Below are 21,399 nucleotides of genomic sequence, written 5' to 3' on the forward strand. Positions count from 1 at the left end.
ATTTTTGACAGTTTCATGTGATTTTGTGTTTTTCTCAACATGTCAAAAATGTGTCAGTGTATTGTATGCATATATATGTCAATATAACAATTCATATATGTGAGTATCCGAATAGATGTGAGAATGGGCCAATCTGTATTACTGATGTGGAAGTTGCCATTGTGTGTATGTGTACATCTGTATGGCTATGTGTAACCATATGTAAAAATGTGCATGTCTACTGTGTAAGTCAGCACTTGTATACATTTTATACATGCTAGTGAATACAAAAGTATACTTGTATGTTAGTATGTCTGAATATGTACATAAGTCATTGTCAGTTTGAATAATGTATTTACTACTATTCAATATGCAGCTATAAATGTATTTACATGCTGAAGCATATATTCACATTTTAATATATACTTTCATTAATAACATATAACATATAAGTATATTAATGAATGTGGTTTGAAATTATGACTACATGCCAATAAGTTGGTTATTAGTTTATTCTACATTCATAAGTTATATAAGTATTTGATAATGTGTATATAAGTGTTGCATATACCCTAACATTTGAGTATGTTTGTGAATAACATGCATTGCATTTGTGCCAATGTGTGCATCAAAGTATACAAACAAGTGTGTTAGTGGAATATGTGTCACTTTATGCTTGTATGTATGTATATCAGGCATGGCTATGTATGGTCAAATAGGTCTTTCCATATGAATTTCTAAGTGTGGAGGCCAATACCTGGATTTATAGAGTCACTGTATTTTGATCAAGACCTGTGCATGTTAGTGTGCATTTATATATTGTATGCATGAATGTAAATGTGGGTGTTTATGTGTGTTATATGTGGGTTCATCACTACATTTGACTTTTGGTCTTTATATATGTATGAAAGTCTTATGCAAAGGTCAGTGTATTTAGATTTGTTATATCAATGCTTGTATGCGTTCATAGATGTGATATGTAGCCAATTATGTGTTTGTCTGTATTCCTGATGTATGGAAGTTGATAGATTTAAATTCAATGTTGTATATATCTACATTGTATTTAAATCTATCCTTTGTGACTGTATATGCTCATGTATGCTCATGTCTGTATAGATGTAGAAGTCTATGTACACCTTCAATACAGCACTTAGGGACTGCTGCTATCTCTGCTCCTGTTGTTTTACCTCTTCTCATTTTACTGAATTATTGGAAATAAGTCATAGTAGGGTCAAACTCTTTGAAAATGGGCTTAAGTTATGGTCAAGGTGATCTGCAGGTGTGTAAGCAATAACAGGCGTCTCCTTTATAAAGAAACACTAGGTATAAGTTGTACTTTTCTAAGACTCCATAATGGAGTTGGCCACCTCCAAATAAACCACAAATTCTTTGAAGAATGTTCTGTAACTTGTTTTTCTTCTCTCAGGGTCACTGGCCCCATTCCAAATGTGTCTTGGATTAGAAATCATATTTTACTTACAACATTTGAGCCTAGAGACAGAACAGAACACATTTGACTCTTTTGCACTGAAGCAAAATCTCCTTTCCAGTCCATCCTCTCCAGGCTTGTAGGTATGTGGGAGTGACTTAGGTGTTTAACTACCCTCCCTAAACCACAAGATTAATAGATATAATTTGAGATTCACCAAAATAAATGGATTTGGCATGTGATAGCAGCATCCTAACTTGAGCCTTTTCAACAGTCTATGTAATCTCTTAAGTACTCAAATTCTTGGTTGTTACAGATTCTCTCTGTTCCATAGTCTTCTCTCTTATTGGACGCTAAGCAATATTAGACACACAAGAACACGGCAAGCCATCAAAGAACATTGCAAAGCTCACATCTTTGTTAGGATAGAGAAGCAAGATTCCATTTGGAATACATACTTTTAAATAACTGTATGTTGAACTTGCTATAGCCCTGAACTTAGTCCTGTGTTTTCTAAATGTCATGTGTTTCAGTTTGATGTTCTTATTGGACAACAGTTTCCTTGCCTTCTCTGAACCAGAGTCCTCAGACTTAATATTGGGTCCTAGAAATTAAGAGAGGTAGAACCTCAGGGGCTAGGTCTACCTTAAAATGTTCTTGGTTTTCAGTGTCCTTGATCACGATAATCTCTCTTTCTTCCAGATTCTCCAGATTTAATTCACCTTCTGTTCTGGAACCAGAAGCACCCTATGGAATTAAAAGGTGAAATTTTTTTATGAACAGTTGCTTTTCAAGATGTCTCCAAGCTGCCCCACCCCCTAGGCTACCACTTCATATCATGAATGTCATGTCTCTTATGCCTTTTTCTTTATGCAGGAGATGTAGGTTTTTAAGGCTAGCAAGCTTTTAAAGAATGAGACAAAGCATTTCCACAGATTATCAATTCTTCCTCTGATGACTCAGTGCCATCAGTCTCAAAAGCCATATTCTGTCAGTTACCACTCTTCCAGACAGATTGCAGTTTTCAAAACCTTTTCTCTCATGTTGTCTTCTATGCTTTCATTTAGCCCAACCAGTGATTTTTTGGGGGCAGGCATGGTGGCACACACCTTTAATCCCAGCACTAGGGAGGCAGAGGCAGGCAGATCTCTGTGAGTGCAAGGCCAGCCTGGCCTACATAGTGAGTTCCAGGATGGCTGGGGCTACAGGGAGATCGTGTCTCAAAAAGAACCCCCCCAAAAAAAGACTTGTAAAATAAAATTTGGCATTAAAAGTGACAATAAATTCAGAACCAGAGACCCTAGGCTCATGAGAATGATGTTCTTCCAGCTGAGTCTCCTCCACCTTTCTGCCCTCCACCATAACTTTGCCCTTTGCTCATACTTCATAGGCAAGCCTTCTCACCAGTTTCCCACCCTCTTCAACGGGGAGCACAAAATACCCACCTTGGAATCTTTATCTTCCACATTCAGGGTGGACACATCCACAAAGCATATCTGCATCAAATTAGGGGGGTGAATTTAGATAAAGTCTAGAGAAAAGGCTATAATTTTTGTTGGAGTTGATAATAGCATTTATGTCGTGGGATACCTATGAGGATTAACTGATAGTGTGTGTAAAGCTTTAAGCAGAATGTGGCACACATTACTGAATAAACATTAATATTATGACTATTTCTGTACTAGAATGATTCAAAAGAAAACACCTACAAATATTAACAAACAAAATAAAACAAAACTGAGAAGAAAAGAGATGTGCCTGCCCCAAGTGGCACAAATGCAAAGACTGATTCTATAAGAATACATAAGAATTTGATTTCTGTAGCTTCTAATTTAGGGCACTTTATACTATATCAGTGTTTCTCAATCTGGTGTATTTTACTGTTGAATATATTCACTATTTTAGTAGTACATTGGTGAGCACTTTTGTGCATTATAGGTACATTGTCCTAGAATCTGATACCTGTAATGCTGTGGAAAATATTGCTTAGGGTAATGGTCATTTTAAAATATAAATCAGTATTCTAAATGTTACAATTTTACATATCAATGGATGGCACTTGGACATAATAAAAAATGTGAAGCACTATGCAAATCAGTTAAAATTTGGGAAATAAAGTATTTTGCCCTCCTTAGTAGTGCCAGAGCAACTAACTGGTAGATAAACATGACTTAAGGAATATTAAGTAGTAGAGACTGGCTACTAGGCAACCACCACTCCTTCCTCCTTTAAAGCTTCTCCTTCCTCTCAGGGATCCTCCTCCCTCTCTTCCTGCTCCTCCCTCCCCTGAGGCTCATCCCTTGCTTTTGCTCACCAGCTCTCTTACATCACTCCTCATTCTGCCCCTCCTCCAATTCACCCCTGTATAATGTATATGTTTACTGGCCCCTGAAAAATCTTATTAAGCTTGGTTGCTTGGAGAAGTCAAGTATCAGTTTTCTTGAGTTTATCTTGGGCCCAAGTATATCTATATGTATATGTTAAATATTTCTACTCTTTGGTTGAGGTTAATTTGTATCTTACCACTTTTCGGTCCTGATCTTGTTGTCCTTTTGGGCTGTAGAGATCTACCTTGCACATACCTCTGCAGCTGTGTAACCAATTGATATCATCAGACATCTGCAGTGGGAAACAAAGAATGTGAAATTCTTGTATGATGGTTAGTAGAAATGGGGTCAATTTGAATAAAACTCTCAAGGAACCTCTGATACCCACCTATGTTTCATGGAGGTAAACCTCCAGGTAAATCACTCCTCATTCTGCCCCTCCTCCAATTCACCCCTGTATAATGTATATGTTTACTGGCCCCTGAAAAATCTTATTAAGCTTGGTTGCTTGGAGAAGTCAAGTATCAGTTTTCATGAGTTTATCTTGGGCCCAAGTATATCTATACGTATATGTTAAATATTTCTACTCTTTGGTTGAGGTTAATTTGTATCTTACCACTTTTCGGTCCTGATCTTGTTGTCCTTTTGGGTTGCAGAGATCTATGTTGCACATACCTCTGCAGCTGTGTAACAAATTGATATCATCAGACATCTGCAATGGGAAACAAATAATGTGAAATTCTTGTATAATGGCTAGTCTAAAGACTTAGAACTGCAGAGAAGGGTGTGAGAAGTGGTGAATGAAACACCAAAATGTTTGAGGTTGAGGCACAAGATCATTGACTTTTATTGGAATTTGTGGTCTCTTTTCATTTTGCCTTACCATTTTGGAGCCGTGGTAGTCACATTGACTTGAGAGTACACCAGTCAGGAAAAGTAGACTAGGAAGCAAATATAAGAGGGTTCCGGAGACTAGAGATTATATTTAATGATTTACTTCTACCCAACTAAATAACTAAATCTCATAGAGAATTCTATGAAAACTCAGTATAATAGCCTTAAAATGTAGAAACAAAAGATAAGTATCTGAGAAAAAGCAGACTGTGATCTGAAAGAATCAAATTGAATTTTATTAGAAATAAGTTTCTGCTAACTTCCTGCAACCCTTATTTGCCACTCTTCCAACCCAGTCTGGGGCTAAAAGTACAAAGAAAACAGAAGAAGCCAGTGATGAAATTTTGCTCTGTGTGCGTACGTGTGTGTGTGTGTGTGTGTGTGTGTGTGTGTGTGTGTGTCTTACTGAGGACTTTTCTCTTTAAAATTTAATAAGAAAAATTATTTTTTCTAAGTATCAGGGGGCTGTTTTATTCTCTTTTCCACACACAGACACACACACACACACACACACACACACACACAGAGACACACACATCTTTTTCCTTCAGCTTCCCTTAAAAATTAGACTTCTTCCATTTCCTCTAAATCTTCAAAGCAGCTCACATTGTTTTCTTCTCCCCTTTCCATCTTCTCCTTCTTTCTTCCCTCTCTTCCCCTCTTTTATCTTTTTCCCCTCTCCTTCCTCTCTTCCTCCTCCCCCCTTTTATCCTCCCTTCCTCATTTCTTCCCTCCTGTCCTCCCTAGTCCCTCTTCCTTCCTCCAACCTCCATCCTCTCTTCTCTTCCCCTCTCTACCCTCCTCCTTCCTCCTCCACCCTCCTATTCCTGCTTCTCCTCCCTCTCTTCTCCTCTCTCCCTCATCTATGCTCCCTCCCCCTCCTCTCTCTTCCTCTCTTCCTCATTCCCTTTCTTCTCATTTCCTCCCTTCCTCCTCCTTCCCTCCTCATCCTTTCCTCCCTCCCTCCCTTTATCCTCCAGCTCTTTTCTTACCTTTTTCCCTCCCTCCCTCCTCTCTCCCTCCCTCCTCCCTACCCCACAAGTCTTCCCTTCTCCCCCTTCCTCCTCCCTCCCCCCTCCCCTTTGTCCTTCCCCCTCCCCTCCTCTCCCTCATTCCCCTCCATCCCCTTTCTCTCTCTTCCCTCCTCTCCCTTCCTCATCCGTCCTCCTTCCCTGTCTCTCTCCCTCTTCCCTCCAACATTCTTCCTCTCTTCTCCCTCCAACATTCTCCGTTTCTCTTCCCTCCTCCCTTCAACATCGTGCATTCTCCCTCCAGCATTCTCCCTCCTTCCCCTCTGCTCTTTCCCTCCTCCTTCCCACCCCCTCTTCCCTCTCTTCTGCCTTCTTCCATCTGTCCTCCTTCTGCCTCCCTTTCTCTTCATTCATCCTCCCTCCCTTCCTACCTCTTCTCTCTCCCTCTATTTTTGCTCTTTCTCCTCATCTCTCTTTCCCTCCCTACGTCTCTCTTCCCTTTCCTATTTTCCCCCTTTCTGTCCTCCCTCTTTCCCTCCCTCTGTTTTCTCTTTGCCTCAAACAATTTTATAATAGCTATCATCTAATGACTGCTTTTTACATGATTCTTATCATCTTGGCCACTTCCTAAGCTCTTTGGGGGTTGTTTTTCCTTTAAAAACTCTACAAAACCTTGAAATAGCTATAGAAAAAGGTCCCTTACAAACTTTTCAGATGAGGGTTGTTTTTTTTTTAAAGAGCTAATGAACATGAACCTTAAAAAAGAGGCTGGCAAAGAGATCCTTTGTGAGATGTGGATCTTAAAAAAACTGTAAAAAGTAAAATATATAAACTCATTACCTTGATAATGAAGTTCTTTTGGACCTTTAACTGAATATGTGCCACCCAGAAGGGAGATGTGCCCCTTTAGATGAAAGTGGGCAGTGCCAAGTTCTTAGGCACTTGCAGCTGGCTGCCACCCCAGTCAGCTGTTGGACCAGGCTGATGGGCCAAGCTGTTCCCTGCTGGCTTTGACCCTCTGGGTATGACAAGGAGGTTTGTTGGGTCACAATGCCAAGTGCTGTAGCAAGCTGAGCAAAGGCATGGCACACTGGCAAACTCAATAACTTTTTCACATCCAAAGCACACCAGGTTGCCTGCTATAGGACAAATTTCCATTATGTCTAGGAGGGTACCTATATTTCAAAACATTTTACACAATTCACAACCCATCAATATCAACCATATCTTTTCTTGCTAGACTTTCAGACTAATCTAATCACACATACATTACTGGTTTGGAGGAGGATTTCAGTTTTCACATATAGAATCACCACCAGTCTTGTGAATTAAACTAGTTTTCACAGTTTAGCTTTTCTCTGAATTTCCTTCTAGAGCATTGGAGTTATTTAACAACAGATCTTTAGAATTCTGTTGAAACAGAAACTTTGATCAAAGGCTTTCTTAGGTATCCCTAATAAAATGAAGAATGAAAAATTAAAGGCCACCTTAGCAGTTTTGTGGCATTATTAATACCACTCCCAATTTAGTAAAAAAGAAGTCAGACTATGGCCCTACCTTTGCAGTACCATAGTAAGGCAATCATTTGGGACGTTTGGATGCTTTTTTTCTGATCACTTTGGAAGTTGTGATGACTCTTCCAGTCTGATGTAAGATGTTATATCTTTCCTCAACTCTCCATACTCTCCTAAAGACTTAATTGCCAGATGGTACTAGAACTTCAACTTTATGACATCACTGTTTCAATAGAGAATGGTGACAGCACAAAATGGTGGGCTTTATTCTTAGGATGCTAGGTGAGCTAAGTGGTTTGGTAAGCTATGACTTTCACCATTAGATTTAAATAGACGAAAGACCGATCCTGTCCCAATGGGATCAAACTCCTCAAGCCATGAAAAAGACAAGCTCCACTTAGTTTTCCATTTTGACCACTGCTTATCATCGGCTATAATGTTTTTAGAGAATTATCCATTACACATTGAAATGCTTCCTGTTTAATCCACAGTTTGGAAATATTGCCACACACCAAAGGATTCTCCTCTGTGTCATAACTTCTTTGACTTCGTCCTTTCTCTACATATCTCTACTTCCACTTCATGAATGTGAATAAATGCATGTGAACTCAAAATCACTTGAGGTTTTCCTCTAGACTATAGAGGTTCATATTCTGGTTCTATCTTCATTTTCTTCTTGTTGCATGACTTTTCCTGGAAAGAAGTGAACAAGCATCTATTCACCCCAGATAGGGCACCTATCAAAGAAATGATTTCACCCAAGTCTTTCTTTGGTAAAGCAATGAGTTTATTGGAGTTACTTTTAGGATTATAGGTAAGAGGATACTTTCAGGAACATGGATGACTGAAAGGCAGTTGTATTACCAGAAAGCCCACCCTGGCATGGGTGAGGACTGATGAACACTGCATTCTTGGAGTTCCCTGAGCAATTTTCAGACAATGAAGCCAGTTGGAGAGTCTCTCCTCCTCCAGATATTGCTTACTGCTTACTTAGCAGCTCTGGAAATCTTGTAACTTTCATGAACTTTCTGAGGCTTCTAAGTTTTTTTAGGTTCCTAAACCATATGAGCTGCTCTCTTCTCTCCAAGAGGGAATGTTTCAATTTGGGGAAAAGAAGAACACAACTTGACTCAACCCCTTCCTCAGGCTCTTTACATTCTTTCCATGCCCTCTTTTGCTATATGTTCTGAGCCTTGGAGGGGGTGAAATGGATATCTGACTATGTTTTTCTCTTTGTGTCTGAGTGTTAGTCCATTAACACTGCTTAGTTTCTACTGGGCCACTTTATTGCTATTTCACAGCAACAGTCACATATTCTCAGGAACTTCACTGGCCATGAGTCTCTGTAGTACACTGCCTACTTCAAAATAAATTTTTCTCTATGACTGATTGAAATGGACAGAATCAGCAATCTTATGGCTCCTGGGAGTGGCTTTTTCCACCTACATATGGTGCCTTTGTTTAAAATCTTTAGCTGCTCTTTTCACTGTTCTTTCAAATGTTTTTTTTTCTCCAAATCTGTAAGACAAAAAATTTGCAATGTATAAGGAAACATTTTTACAGAGCATAGTCAGGATTTCTAGAGGTCCATGGCTCTTCCCTCCAAGCAGGTGCCAGTTGGTCTTGCCAGTTGCTCTTAGAAAAGTCTGATACAGCACGAAAATATTTATTTGTATCAATCTTTTTGTTGAGGCTAGGTGTGTGCTACATGCCTTTACTCTCAGCAATTGGGAGGCAGAGGCAGGTGAGTATCTGTGAGATTGAGCCAGGTCTACATAGTGAGTTCCAGGACAGCTGGGGCTCCAGGGAGACCCTGCCACAAAAAAAGTAATGTTGGGTACAGAAGCATGGGTAGAGCACACTATTACATGTAGCCCTTTATAATTTACCATCATTTTCTGTGAGCTATATAGCCTGCTCATCCTAGGGTGCTATTGCTGCCATAAGGTTTCTATATATCTGCCTACCCTGATGGTTTGTTTCTACTGGGCCAGTTTGTGCTATTTGCCCTACCTCAGACCTAAGTAGGGCCACATTCTAGCTTGCTGTGCCTGCTTCTGGAGCCAGCTCCCTGTTTCTGACAGAGCCAGAACCATGGTCCTTGCTTTTCCATAGCCACAAATGGCTACTAAAAAGGTCTCAGTCTGAATGGGCAATTTCCACCCCCAATATACTTCCTTATGGGAGGAAATGTATACGGTACATTCTGGCATGATAACTGCTCAGCCATAGGACCAGTTTTATCTTTTTCACTTACAGTGTTTCATCATTTTGGATTCCAGTAAGACTCTTTAGCAAAGATCTAGCTTGTTTTCTTTCTCTTGTATCCTGCCAGTGGTAAGAAATGGCAAGCCAACAGCTAAATCTCACTCTCCATTTCCTACTTTTTTTCAAAATTAAGCTAATTTAATGTAGTACTTCAAGAATTGAATAGAGAATGGACCACAAAGGCTACAGCAGGAAGCAGTTACAGTGTCCATAAGAGAAATACGTCTCTAAAACAGGGCCCTGAACAAATAAAAATTCAGCTTTTTATATTTTGTGCTTTCATGTCTTTTATAGATAACACTGTCCATTTTGATTTGGTATTTTTAAAAACACTGTGAGAGTATAAAAAATGGCCAGAATGCTAGGGGAGGGAGGGCTTGAGGGCTTGGACAGACATCATTCATACATTATGCTATTACAATGGAAGATACCATATGTGTTTTGTTCATTGTATTTTCTCCCTTTCATGGGAGAGTTCTTCCTGGGTAGATAGTTCAGTATCGGATGCATGTTTTATTATTCACAACAAAGACCATGCAACAGCTGCCTCAGCCTGCTTATGATCCCACTCCATACATGCTATTTTTAGGGATTAGAATTTTTTCTAGTCCATCAGCGATTTGGGGGCTATTCTCATATTCATGAGGTGGACCTCATTCATTAAGGAGGCTTCTGGGAGGCTTGTGGCCCCATACTACACAGAGGAAGGTAGCCATCCTTGGATTCCGACTAAAGGATGCTCCACTCTCATATGACTTGGACTTGGCTGTACGTTTTACCACTCATTGCAGGGTGTGTGCAACTGCCACTACAGCAAAGAGGCACATCTCCTCATACCACATGAGGAAAGGTAATTATATCAGGATTGCTTCTACAGACCCCCTACACCCATCTTCATCCTAAGATCAATATCAGTTGCTTGTCTCATCATCAATGCAGATGCCATGCAGCCGTTCTTCCCAAATTCATCTTTGGCTCTGCTAGTTCTTATTCAGGTGACAACTATGTTGTGTTGTATGACTTCCTGGAGAGATGTGACCAAATATTTATTTTACTCCAGATCGGATAACAATGACAGACCAAAGAAATAATTCTATACAAGTATAGCTTGTTGAAAAAATGAACTCATTGGGGTTTCTTAGGGGAGTATAAGTGAACGACCACTTACAGGAACAAAAGCAGCTGCGTCACTGAAAAGCCCATCTATGCATCCCTGGTGCTCCTTACTTGACTTGACGCAGTGTGGTTCACCAGAATATCTTTGTACTCAGCAATTGTTACTGCTCATATCGCCTCAGGGAGATGCCTTATGAATCTTGTAACTTTGATGGTCTTCTTAATCCTTGTATGCTTCAGTAGTTTCCTGAGCCTTGTAAGTTTTGTTTGCTTTCTGAGTCATTTCTTGACTCTTTTATGCCTTTCTCCTTCTCCCTCTAGGAGGGAATGTTTTGTTTTGGAGGAAAAAGTTACTTAACATCCTGGTTATCCTGAGATTCCAAGTCTTAACCATGATGTACAGTTTTGATCTTGTTGGTTTGTGGTGTCAAAGAGAATCATAGCTAGGTATTTGTTCCAAGGTAGAAAGACAGATTTTATTTAGGCCACTACAGTAGAGGAGAGAGACTTCAGATGACCAGAGCTCAACATCACCAAAAAGTCAGGCTATGTTAAAAGTACTGAGATATTTGGAGGTGAGGTTTGCCAATATGATTAGGGTGTCTCTAATTGCTAACTAGAGCTGATCAGTTTGGCTTTTACCTCCAACCCCCATAGAGTCTAGGAGATATTGTTGTTATCATTTTTGATGGTTATAGTTCAAAGGAGTGTTTTACAAGTCCTTGAGAAAGACATTCCTAGGTTGTAGAAGACAACACATCAGTAAGACAGAGAAAAGTTTTACAACGTCAAATTTTCTACAGCATATATTCTAGGGAAAGAAAATTAGGTTCAACGGTGAGATCCAGCAAGAACAGAGAGTAAATTCCTTTGGCAGTATTGAGCTTTCTCAGGAAGGGATTTAAAGGGGGGCTGTGGCTTTCATTAGATTAGAAATATCATCTTGAGCATATAGAAACTATGCCAATATTTGTTCTGATGGAAAAATCAAGGAAAACAAGAGTTTTAATCCTCTCTCTCCCTCTCTCTCTCTCTCTCTCTCTCTCTCTCTCTGTCTCTCTCTCTCTGTCTCATCAGCAAAGTTCAGCTAACAGTGTTGTGGCTAGAATGCTGATACAATTAACTAGAGTCAGACCTCCTCATTTCTGTTTGTCTTACACAGGGACTTTCTACCCTTTTTCCCCTCAGGAACTAGACAAACAGCTTGATTTTTAATACCATTTTGCTGTTAGCCAATCAATATGTAATTTGCCTATACTGTAGCCCACTAACCAAAGTAGAAAAATGTAAGAACTTCTCTCTTCAGGGTCCGGACATTGAGACTTAAATGCTCTGGACCAGCCTGTAGCCTAAATAAAACTTGCTTCCTGAACCTTCCTAGTGTCTTGCCTCATCTTTCCTGCAACATTGCCTGCTGACTGTGGCAGGGCCAAGGAGGTGAAGGCAGCTTTTCTCAGGGGCTTGATCTCCTCAGGAAGGTGGAAGGTAACTTAAAGTGCACTGCAGGCTTCTTTTTGCCTGTAAGGAACAATGGAATCTGAGGGAGATGGGAACCAGGAACAGGGATTTGGAGCACTGCCTGACTGAACAGTTAAGGACCTGGGTCTACAAGGAGACCCTCTAAAGGAAAAGGCAAAAATGGCCCTGCTAGATACTAATACCTACTCTTTCTACACTGAGACTCTGAATCTCTCTTCAGCTTTCTAATACCATCTGTTTACAAGTTGTTTTAAAACGCTATTTATTGTTCTCTGTGCTCTTTATTCTCTAGATTATAAATGTTTAATCAAAGATTATGTATGATAAATTGTAATGTGGTTTACCTAATCCAGAGAGTCAGACTGATGGCCTTCTTTAGTAGGGAAATTCACTCAGAGCTATCGGGCTTGTCTCTTTTCTAATATAAATTGGTAAACTCTAATTTTTTTAAAAGGTCAAAAATGTTTTAAAATGTTCCACACAGAAGTATATGTGCTCTGTAGGTTATCATAGGAAATTTAAACAGTCAGCATTTTACAAAGAAACAGGGCAAATATGGGGTAACTTTCCTGGGAAAATGCTGATGCTAATCTAGTTTTAGTTATTTTAACAATTGAGGTACATGGTAGCAAGTACTTCCTGAAAGACCACTGCAAGAGGAACATTTTCCAAGGCACTCACAAACTGTGTTTTTTGTGGTTGTCTGCCTTGTCTTGTCTCATCCTGGAACTGAGCTCAAAATGGCTTTTATTATTTGAATGCAGATAGAGGCTTCCAGGGTCCTTGCTGCTGCTTCTGCATTTATCAGCAGGCATGCTTATTATTGGAAGTGCATGAGAGTCTTTTGTCAGATGCATTTGTTGGTACTTCTTCATCTACTGGATGTTATGAACATTGAAAATATTTGAAGACGTTTTGCAATGTATCTGCCAAAGCCTAAAGCACAGTTTTGGTAAATAACTTTCTAAATTATATAAAGAAAAAAGAATGCTTTAAAAATACTTTATTATTACTATTATTATTTTTGTCTTTTTGAGACAGGGTCTCCTTGTAACCCTAGCTGGCCTGGAACTCACTATGTAGACCAAGCTGGCCTTGAACTTGCAGAGATCCTCCTGCCTCTGCCTCCCAAGTGCTGGGGAAAAAGGTATGTGCCACCATGCCCGGCTTATTTTTCAAAAAATTTATGTGTATGAATATACTGCCTGCATGTATGCAAATGCACCCACATTGTGCACTGCCCACAGAGGTCAGAAGAGGGTGTTGGGTCCCTTGGAACTGTTGTTAGCCACCATGTGTGTGCTATGATTCAAACTAGTGCTCTTTGCAAGAGCAGCCAGTGTATTTAAACACTGAACCATCTCTCCAGCCCTCTGGGGAAAAAATGTTTTAACTATCTTATGTTTTCCACAAGGTTTACCAGGAAACTCACAAAGCCTCATAATTCCACAATGTAACCACAGGTAATAGTAAGTTATTACACTATTCTGTGTATGTAATTTGAATTTAGTGATCTGTTAGTAAGATAATGTTATACAATATTATCTACTGCATCAAACAACTGTCAACTTCATGAATTCAACTCTGCCTACATATGGAAGGTCATCACAATTGGGCTTGTTAACCATGAATACTTCTTTATATAAAGAAATAATAAACGAGTAACCCTCACCTAAATATCTAACCATTCTTCCCAACCCATTGTATAAAATTATACTATGCCTTAATCATACCCGGCCTCCTGGTCTTGGGGAGGAACAGAGATATATAGACTGGAAAAGGCTAAAGAGATGGGGCCCAACTCATAATTCATGAAACTAGAGAAAAGTCATTAAACATGCTGGGTAAGGACTCTCCAGTGTAGCTGCCCTTGGGTCACTCTTACACATGTCAGCAATCCCTCACCCTGTTCTGTAAGTTGGCTCAATAGACTCATTGTCTCCCTGGAATGAAATTTAATGTAATTAAGCATTGGTTTGTCACTAAACCTTCAAAAGGGGATAAATATTGTTTAGTAGCCCCAAGAAAAATTCTCACGAAAAGGTAAAATATTTTGTCATTATGTCTCATATTAAAATATAAAATACATACTAGAATCATTAAAACTTTTACTAATTCTTTGATTTGCCTTTTCATAACATAGTTAATATATTAAAAATAATATGATGCTATGGTTTTTTTACCTTTAGAATTTGCAAGAGTTCATTAACCATAATTATCATTCAGTTGAAACTTCTAGATTTGGGATATATATTGCCATATATTTTACGAAATAAGCTACTATTTTTAATTGTAATATAGATTTTGTCTATTGTCATTTGAAACATAGAACTGAAAATGTATATGGTATTCTTCAAATCAACAGGATCCTTGCCTCAAAGACAAACTCTAAAGGCAACTGAATGTTAAAAGCAAAAAAATAAACTTTGGGGCTGGAGAGATAGCTCAGAAATTAAGAGCATTGGCTGTTCTTGCAGAAGGCCTGGCTTCAAATCCCAGCACCCACATGGCAGCTAACAACCATCTGTAACTCCAGCTTCAGGGGATCCAATGCCCTTTTCTGTCTTCTGTGGGTATTGCAAGACATGGGTGCACTTACATATATGCAGGCATAATACTCATACACATAAAAATAAATAAAAACCCTAAAAATAAACTTTAAAATTAGTAATCAAAATGACTGGTTCACTATATAATTTGAGATGTTTGTGCATAATGATCTGAATATAATATTGTATAGACTCAAATTATGGTAAAATATAATGATAATATAAAATTTAAAAACAAATTTCTAATAATAGTTAGCAGCGTGCTCCTAGCAACAGAAAGCAACACTGAGATGTTGCCTATATGCAAAAGATACAATGTATTATAAAAATATTAAAGTTCTGCTAACTTTTATAATTTTTATGGTTAAAGCCTCAAACTGCTGTACTAAGTATTATTTACACTAAGAAGCATGGCTGAAAATAAATAAATAAATGAAAAAAATACTAAAAATACTTAAACTAATTGGTTGTAATGGAACGACTTCACATTTGTCCATTTAAAGGTCATGTAATCCAAACAGACAATCTTTCAGTTTACTTGTTTAATAAAACACTACCTTCTGTATATAAAATATGTACATTTGTGTCACTTAGCAAGTAAAATGTGTTTCAATAACTATATAATTAAAATCTATAAGGTGATCTCATACATGCATGTTTGTATTAAAACGATTGAAACAAGTATCCACTAAATCAATGTTTTTATATATAAAAAGTTTATATGTAAAGATTAAAAATATATAAGTAATCTTAGATTTTCTAAAGTCAAAGTTCAGTTAAACTTCTACTTAAATTAATAGAGCCATCCATATATTCTCTTCTTTGGTCTTTTTGAGACAAGGTCTCTCTGTAACCACAGTTGACCTATAACTCACTATGTAGACCAGGTTGGTCTCGATCTCATAGAGAGTTACCTGCCTCTGGCTCCCAAATGCTGGGTTTAAAGGCATGCATTACCACAGCTGGCAATATATTCCTGTTAGCAATTATAAAGACTGGTTTAAAAATGATATGTCTAATCAAGGTTTATTCAAGAATATTTAGTTTTTACTCAAGCTTTATTTAACAGTATTGTAAAATTCCAAACCAATGTAACTGACGTTTTGGGCATTCATTTGATATCCATACTTTGAGGCCTATACTAAAACAGTTAGGGGGATTTAAAGGGACAGTGTTTTGCCTCTTGCCCTTTAAGGTCACTGGACTATGGAGCATCTCTAAAAGTGACCTATGACTATGGTAAGTCACCTAACGTCTTCTTCAGGGAGGCTATAGAGACTCAACAAGTGGACTTGGTCCAGCGACCAGTCTACAAAGAGGAGGGTCAACACCAAGATAAAGTTTCCTCAGTGCTTCCAAGCAAAGCTGTGATCAAGTAAGGACTTCTGACTTATCCTTACATAGATGGAACTGGTTAAAAAAAATCTGTGGAGCCAGAGGCTCCTCCCAAGTCCAATAGACCTTACAGATAAAAAGGTTAATTTTGGCCCATTATCATTCATTTCAACACCCAACAAGGAAATATAATTAAAAATTAATTAATGTATTTCTTTAAAAATCAAAAGAATTGCATTTCCATGGCATTAGGTTTAAGTATAAACCACAGGAATAATGACCATTTGAAAATCTAGAAATAAACTTTACTAGACTGCCTGACAAGGGTTTAATCATTGAGTGTACTTACTCTGGGTGGATGGAGGTGCATTCCACAAGGACTAAAGAGGCTAAGGGAATAACAACAGCCCTGCCTTGATAGCTGAGAGCGTACAAAGACTAGCACAAGGTATACTTGTAACCACTCCTACAGCCTTAAAAGTTACAGGTATTACCCCATGGATTTACCCCAAAGGAAGCTACAACTTGGACTGCAAAGCAACATCCTCATCAACCACTTCAAGTCACTTTACAAAGGCAATGAACTCCCAACAGAGGACTTCAGCCCTGCTCTAGCCACCTCTAAAATCTGGTCAGTTAGTCCATGGACAGCAGAAGCTTGAGAAGACTGCAGCCCTTCTCCAGCTACTGTGGAGGCTAGCTGGTCTATGCATTAATGGATTACTATTGTCTTATAAGGTAGTCATTCTCATGATAATGCATTGTTACCCCTTGCTTATGTCAGCAGTTATATATTTTGCCATACTCTTTGCATAGGTTTAATAGAGTTTGCTCTAGCTGACTGGACTTATACTGAGGAAATTCTGATGGTACTCTTTTACTTTACTTATGTAGGAGTTTTAAGTTTATTCCATTGTTACTGCTATTAACCTCCAGAATGATATTCTTTTGTTTGTTGTGCTTCATGTCACTTCTTCCATAAAGTCCATTAAAAATAAAACTACTGACAAGGTTATGATATATGTGAGGCCCTAAATAAAAATAAGGATGGAACTATATAGTTTAACTCTGGGTTAAATAATGAGTTTTAAGGGGGGAGATGATGTAGAGCCTGATGGAAAAATGAAAAAAATCAAGGAAAGCAGGGATTTTAATTCTCTCTCTCTCTCTCTCTCTCTCTCTCTCTCTCTCTCTCTCTCCTCTCTCATCTTCATCTCTGTAAGCAAAGTTCAGCTGACAGGTTTGTGGTTAGAATGTTGACACAGCTAGTTAGCTAAGCTTCCTCATTTTTGTTTGTCTGAGACAAGAACTTTTTTTACACTTTTTTCCTTTCAAAAACTAGATAAACCACTTTCTTTTTAACTTTTTCTGTTAGCCAACCAATATGTAATCTGCCTGTGCTGTAACCCACTATCCAAGGTATAAAGATATAAGAACTTCTCTCTTCAGGGTACAGACTTTGAGACTTAAGTTCTCTGGACCAAGCTACAGCTTAAATAAAACCTACTTCCTGAACCTTCTTGGTGTCTCGCCTCATCTTTTCTGCAACAGTTTAAGTGTCCTAGTGTATGTGTATGTGTGTGGGTGATGAAATCATTTGTGTCAAAAGTTGCAGTTCTTACAAGTCAATGCTGAGGCCTAGTTGAGAAGAGGGCTCAAGGGAGCCTGACTAAACTTTTATCATGAAGAGAATCTTTGTCTGTGATGGTCAGCTAAAATCCATAAACAGGATCATTTTTTTGATGCCACCCTTTTGTCAAAGGGGAACTTGGGGAATGGCTGGGGGGTGCTGACAGCACAGTGGACAGTAACAGGGATGACAGAGTATATGTGCTCCAGTGGAGGGGGGGCGCTATGAGAGGGTGCCATTTGGGAAGTGGGTATATTGATGAATAAGATTGTATGGGATGTTCTGTATGAAACACAAAAAATTAACAAATTAAAAAGAAAAGACATATTTGAGGAGGAAGCATAAAAATTCACTTCATGTTAATTAGTAGAGGTGATAAACATTACCATTGAAATCTACCCGATGACTATATCCATACTCAGGTGCCAAGGATCCAAGTGTAACTGACTGTTACTAGTAATAATCACATAGAGATTATTATTTCCTACATAGAGATTAAAGACACATGTGCAAACATCTAAGTGTTAGTAGCATTAAAAATGTAGGAAACAGCATATTTTAAAATGAAATGGAACTCTTCTTTAAAGGTTAAAAACTCATTCAGTTTTATGTCTTACAGGGTTTCTACTGAGTTCAATATTGTATAACCATTTTAATTCAACTGTGAACCTAAAAATTTACAGCCACTCTTGAAAGAGATGTAGCCTTGCTCTGGAAATTGTTACCGGATATGTTAAAGCTGTAATGAAATGCTTCTTCTAATCATGTGGCTATTAAATAAAAAAATTAAATTAAAACCATGCATATTTCAAGGTACCATGTGATGTTTAATTATATTCATATGTTGTGTGATTCAGGCAGGTTAAACAGTGAGTTTCCTTAAAAATTATCATTTCTTTATGGTAAAAAGTTCAAAATATATTCTTCAAGATTTTTGAAATATACACCTTTACTCAGCCTTATTCTCAGTGGCTTCTACTCTTAATTTCTATGAGATCAATATTTTTAGATTCCATATGAATGAGATCATATGGTACTTGTATTTCTGTGCCTAGATTAGTTCATTCAACATAATATCCTACAACTCTGTCCATGTTGCACCAAATGACAGAAATCATCTTTTTCATGACTGAGAATACATTATGATATATAAGTACTTCACATTTATTTAGCCATTCATTGGTTGATGGACTCTGAAATTATTTCTATACCTTACCTACTGTGATTAGTGCTACAATGAACGTAGGAGTACAGAGTCCTCTTCAATATAATGATTTCATTTCTTTCTTATATATACACAGGAGTGAAATTGCTGGGTCATATGGTTTGATTTTTTATTTTCGGGGAAGAACTCCATATGATTTCCCATAATTGTTATATTTACATTCCTACCAGCAGTACACCCTTCGTCAGCACTTGTTATTTTTGTCTTTCTTATAATAGCTGTTCTTCCAAGAATGAGGTGATATCTCATTGTGGTTTCATTTGCATTTCTATTATGATTAGTGATGTTGAAATATTTTTATTATCTGTTGGACATTTATATATCTTGTCTTGAGAAATGTCTATTTCAACAAATAGTGCTGGGAAAGAAGAAGAATGCACATGAAGAAGAATGAAACAAAGCACAATCTCTCACCAGTTAGAAAAATAAATTCAAAATGAATTAAATAATTAAATACCCTGAAAAAATGAGCAGTCAGATGAAAATATTGTATAAATGTTTCAGGGCATTGGGATTGGTAGGAATTTTTTGGAGAAGGCTCCAAAGCACAGAAAGCAAAAGTAAGAATAGATAAAGAGGGCACTAACTCTAAAAGCTTTTGTGTGGCAGAAGAGGCAACCTACATAATGGGAGAAAATATTTGCAAACTGTATATCTAATAAGAGTTTAATACAATGTATGAGGGACTCAAAACAGGAAACTTTTAATGATTAAAGATAAAACTGTATCTTCTGTGTTTGGCTTTTCTTTGTGGAATAAGAAGCAAAGGAAGAAAATACTCGCATATTTTCCATGCACAAACCACATATCTGTAAGGCATCTTTGAAAAGCAGGTTGATGTCTCTTAGACCAGAAGGGAACCACCAATATCTTTGTCTCGGAAATGTTTTGTCAAATCCCCAATCGACAAAGAGAGTTATAGATGATTAGAGCACTGTCCCATGATACCCCAATCTTGTCATTGGAGAGGCTAACCAGAAACAGACAAGAGCACCATTTGAATGTGAAACCAATAATGTAAGGAAAGAATCAAGGCAGATGTTGTCCAGTCATAAGTCATAGTATATCTACTACTCCCTCTTTTTCTTAAGCTGCTGAGGTTCTAAAAATGGCCTGTAATGACTCTTGTAATGACAGGAGGAAGGGAGAGCTATTCAAAGACAAAATAAGGAACATGCTGTGTTAGTGAATGAGTATTTAAGAGTAATATACACTTAAATTAGCATTAAAGAGACAAAGAAATCATAAACATAAATTCTAGTTGGACATTGTGGCACACATTTGTAATCCCAGTCCGCGGGAGGCTGAGATAGGAAGATTACTAGTTCAAGGTCAGCCTGTGCTACACAGTGAATTCCAATCCAGCGTGGGCTACATAGTCAGACGCTCAGAAAAATCATTCACACAAAGCAGCAGCAGCAACGAAATCAATCCCTTCCTTAGTCATTATTTTCTGCTATCATCATCTATTCGTATTTTTAATTCTTTTTGGAGACCAAAATTTTATGTAGTCCAAACTGCTCTGGAACTCACTTTGGGACTCACGTTGGTGCTTAGAGTAGCCCTGAACTTGTAATCCTGCCTCTGCCTCCTACAGTGCTTGGATTACAGGTAGGTACCACCACACCCAGTGTAATTTTGCTCTTCTATCCAAGCATCTTCTCTTCCACACAGAGTTGTGAATAATAGTATAAATGTGAATAATAGTATGAATCAACTCTTTCAGTTTGCATTTTGTTTGAAAAAGTCATTTAGATAAAGGAAATGAGACCTGTGTTTCTAATGTAATTTTTCTTAATAATGGAAAAAGAAATTAAAAGAACTATCAGCATTCGTGAAATCATAGTCTCCCTGTTAGTCCTGCTGAGTATCCTGCAGTCTATCCAATTTAGTTTGTGTGATGATACTGTGACCATTTAGAAGATAGGCAGTGATGCCAGTGATTATTAGGCGCTGTGGGCCAATACAATTGAAAATGCTGCTTCTTTTTCTCTTGAATTGTTTTCTAGCCAGGAGAATGCACAATGCTATTTAGAGCAGCTTCCTGTAACCATACTAAAGTAAACATTCCTGCAATGGTGCTGCATAATGTCTTCTGTCAGGTATATTTATTATTATGCTATGTACTGTGTATATCTGTCCTTTCCTATGAATGATAGAAAATAGGGAAAAATAATGGGTGTTTAAAAATCTATGAATATTCTCATTTATTTTTTAAAATTTCACAGGGGAACTGTTAAAGGTAAATGTAAATTCCTGTACAGTCAGAGGGCTTAATTGGGCAGCTAAGGTCTGATCTATTGCCTTGTGGTAGAAAATGACTTACAATTATTTTTCAGAGGCAGGTTTGGTTTGGCCATAACTATTTCTTATTAGGCTCCCCCCCTCTTAAAATTGTAAAAATTTCCTAGACTATTTGCTTATTGTCAGTATAATTCACTGGATTTGGTCTTGTTAAGCTTACTCACATTTCCTACTTCTGGATTGCCTATATTGCAATCTGTTACCTGGCTCTTTCTTATTGTATTTACCACAAACCTGGACACACAGTTGGAGACAAGAAATAAACAATAGTTTTGAAATTTCAAGCAAGAAGCATAATTGAAAAGTCATGGAGTCATGGAATAAGAAGAAATGACAAAAGCAAATGTGGTTATTTACTTTAGTAGCAAATAGTCTTTCC

At 37.9% G+C, this 21,399-nt stretch overlaps 1 protein-coding gene across 2 annotated transcripts in view; it reads right to left on the reverse strand.

Annotated features, from left to right (window-relative positions):
- Window positions 1-7,296, reverse strand: part of Akap4 (A-kinase anchoring protein 4) — a 10,528-nt gene extending 3,232 nt beyond the window's left edge. Inside the window, exons 1-4 of one of the 2 annotated variants that reach the window (XM_008842605.2) lie at window positions 7,158-7,296; window positions 3,932-4,027; window positions 2,854-2,904; window positions 2,054-2,155 (exon numbers count right to left, since the gene is read on the reverse strand). In XM_008842605.2, the coding sequence (XP_008840827.1) occupies window positions 2,054-2,155; window positions 2,854-2,904; window positions 3,932-4,027 (249 nt within the window). In that variant the 5' untranslated portion in view covers window positions 7,158-7,296. Of the gene's footprint in view, window positions 1-2,053; window positions 2,156-2,853; window positions 2,905-3,931; window positions 4,028-6,440; window positions 6,587-7,157 lie in introns of those variants that run through there. The other variant, XM_008842606.1, reaches the window with a different exon arrangement.
- Window positions 7,297-21,399: the final 14,103 nt, after the last annotated feature.

The sequence above is a fragment of the Nannospalax galili genome, unplaced genomic scaffold (genome assembly GCF_000622305.1).
Source record: "Nannospalax galili isolate Female #2095 unplaced genomic scaffold, S.galili_v1.0 scaffold741, whole genome shotgun sequence".
Classification (NCBI taxonomy): Eukaryota; Metazoa; Chordata; class Mammalia; order Rodentia; family Spalacidae; genus Nannospalax; species Nannospalax galili.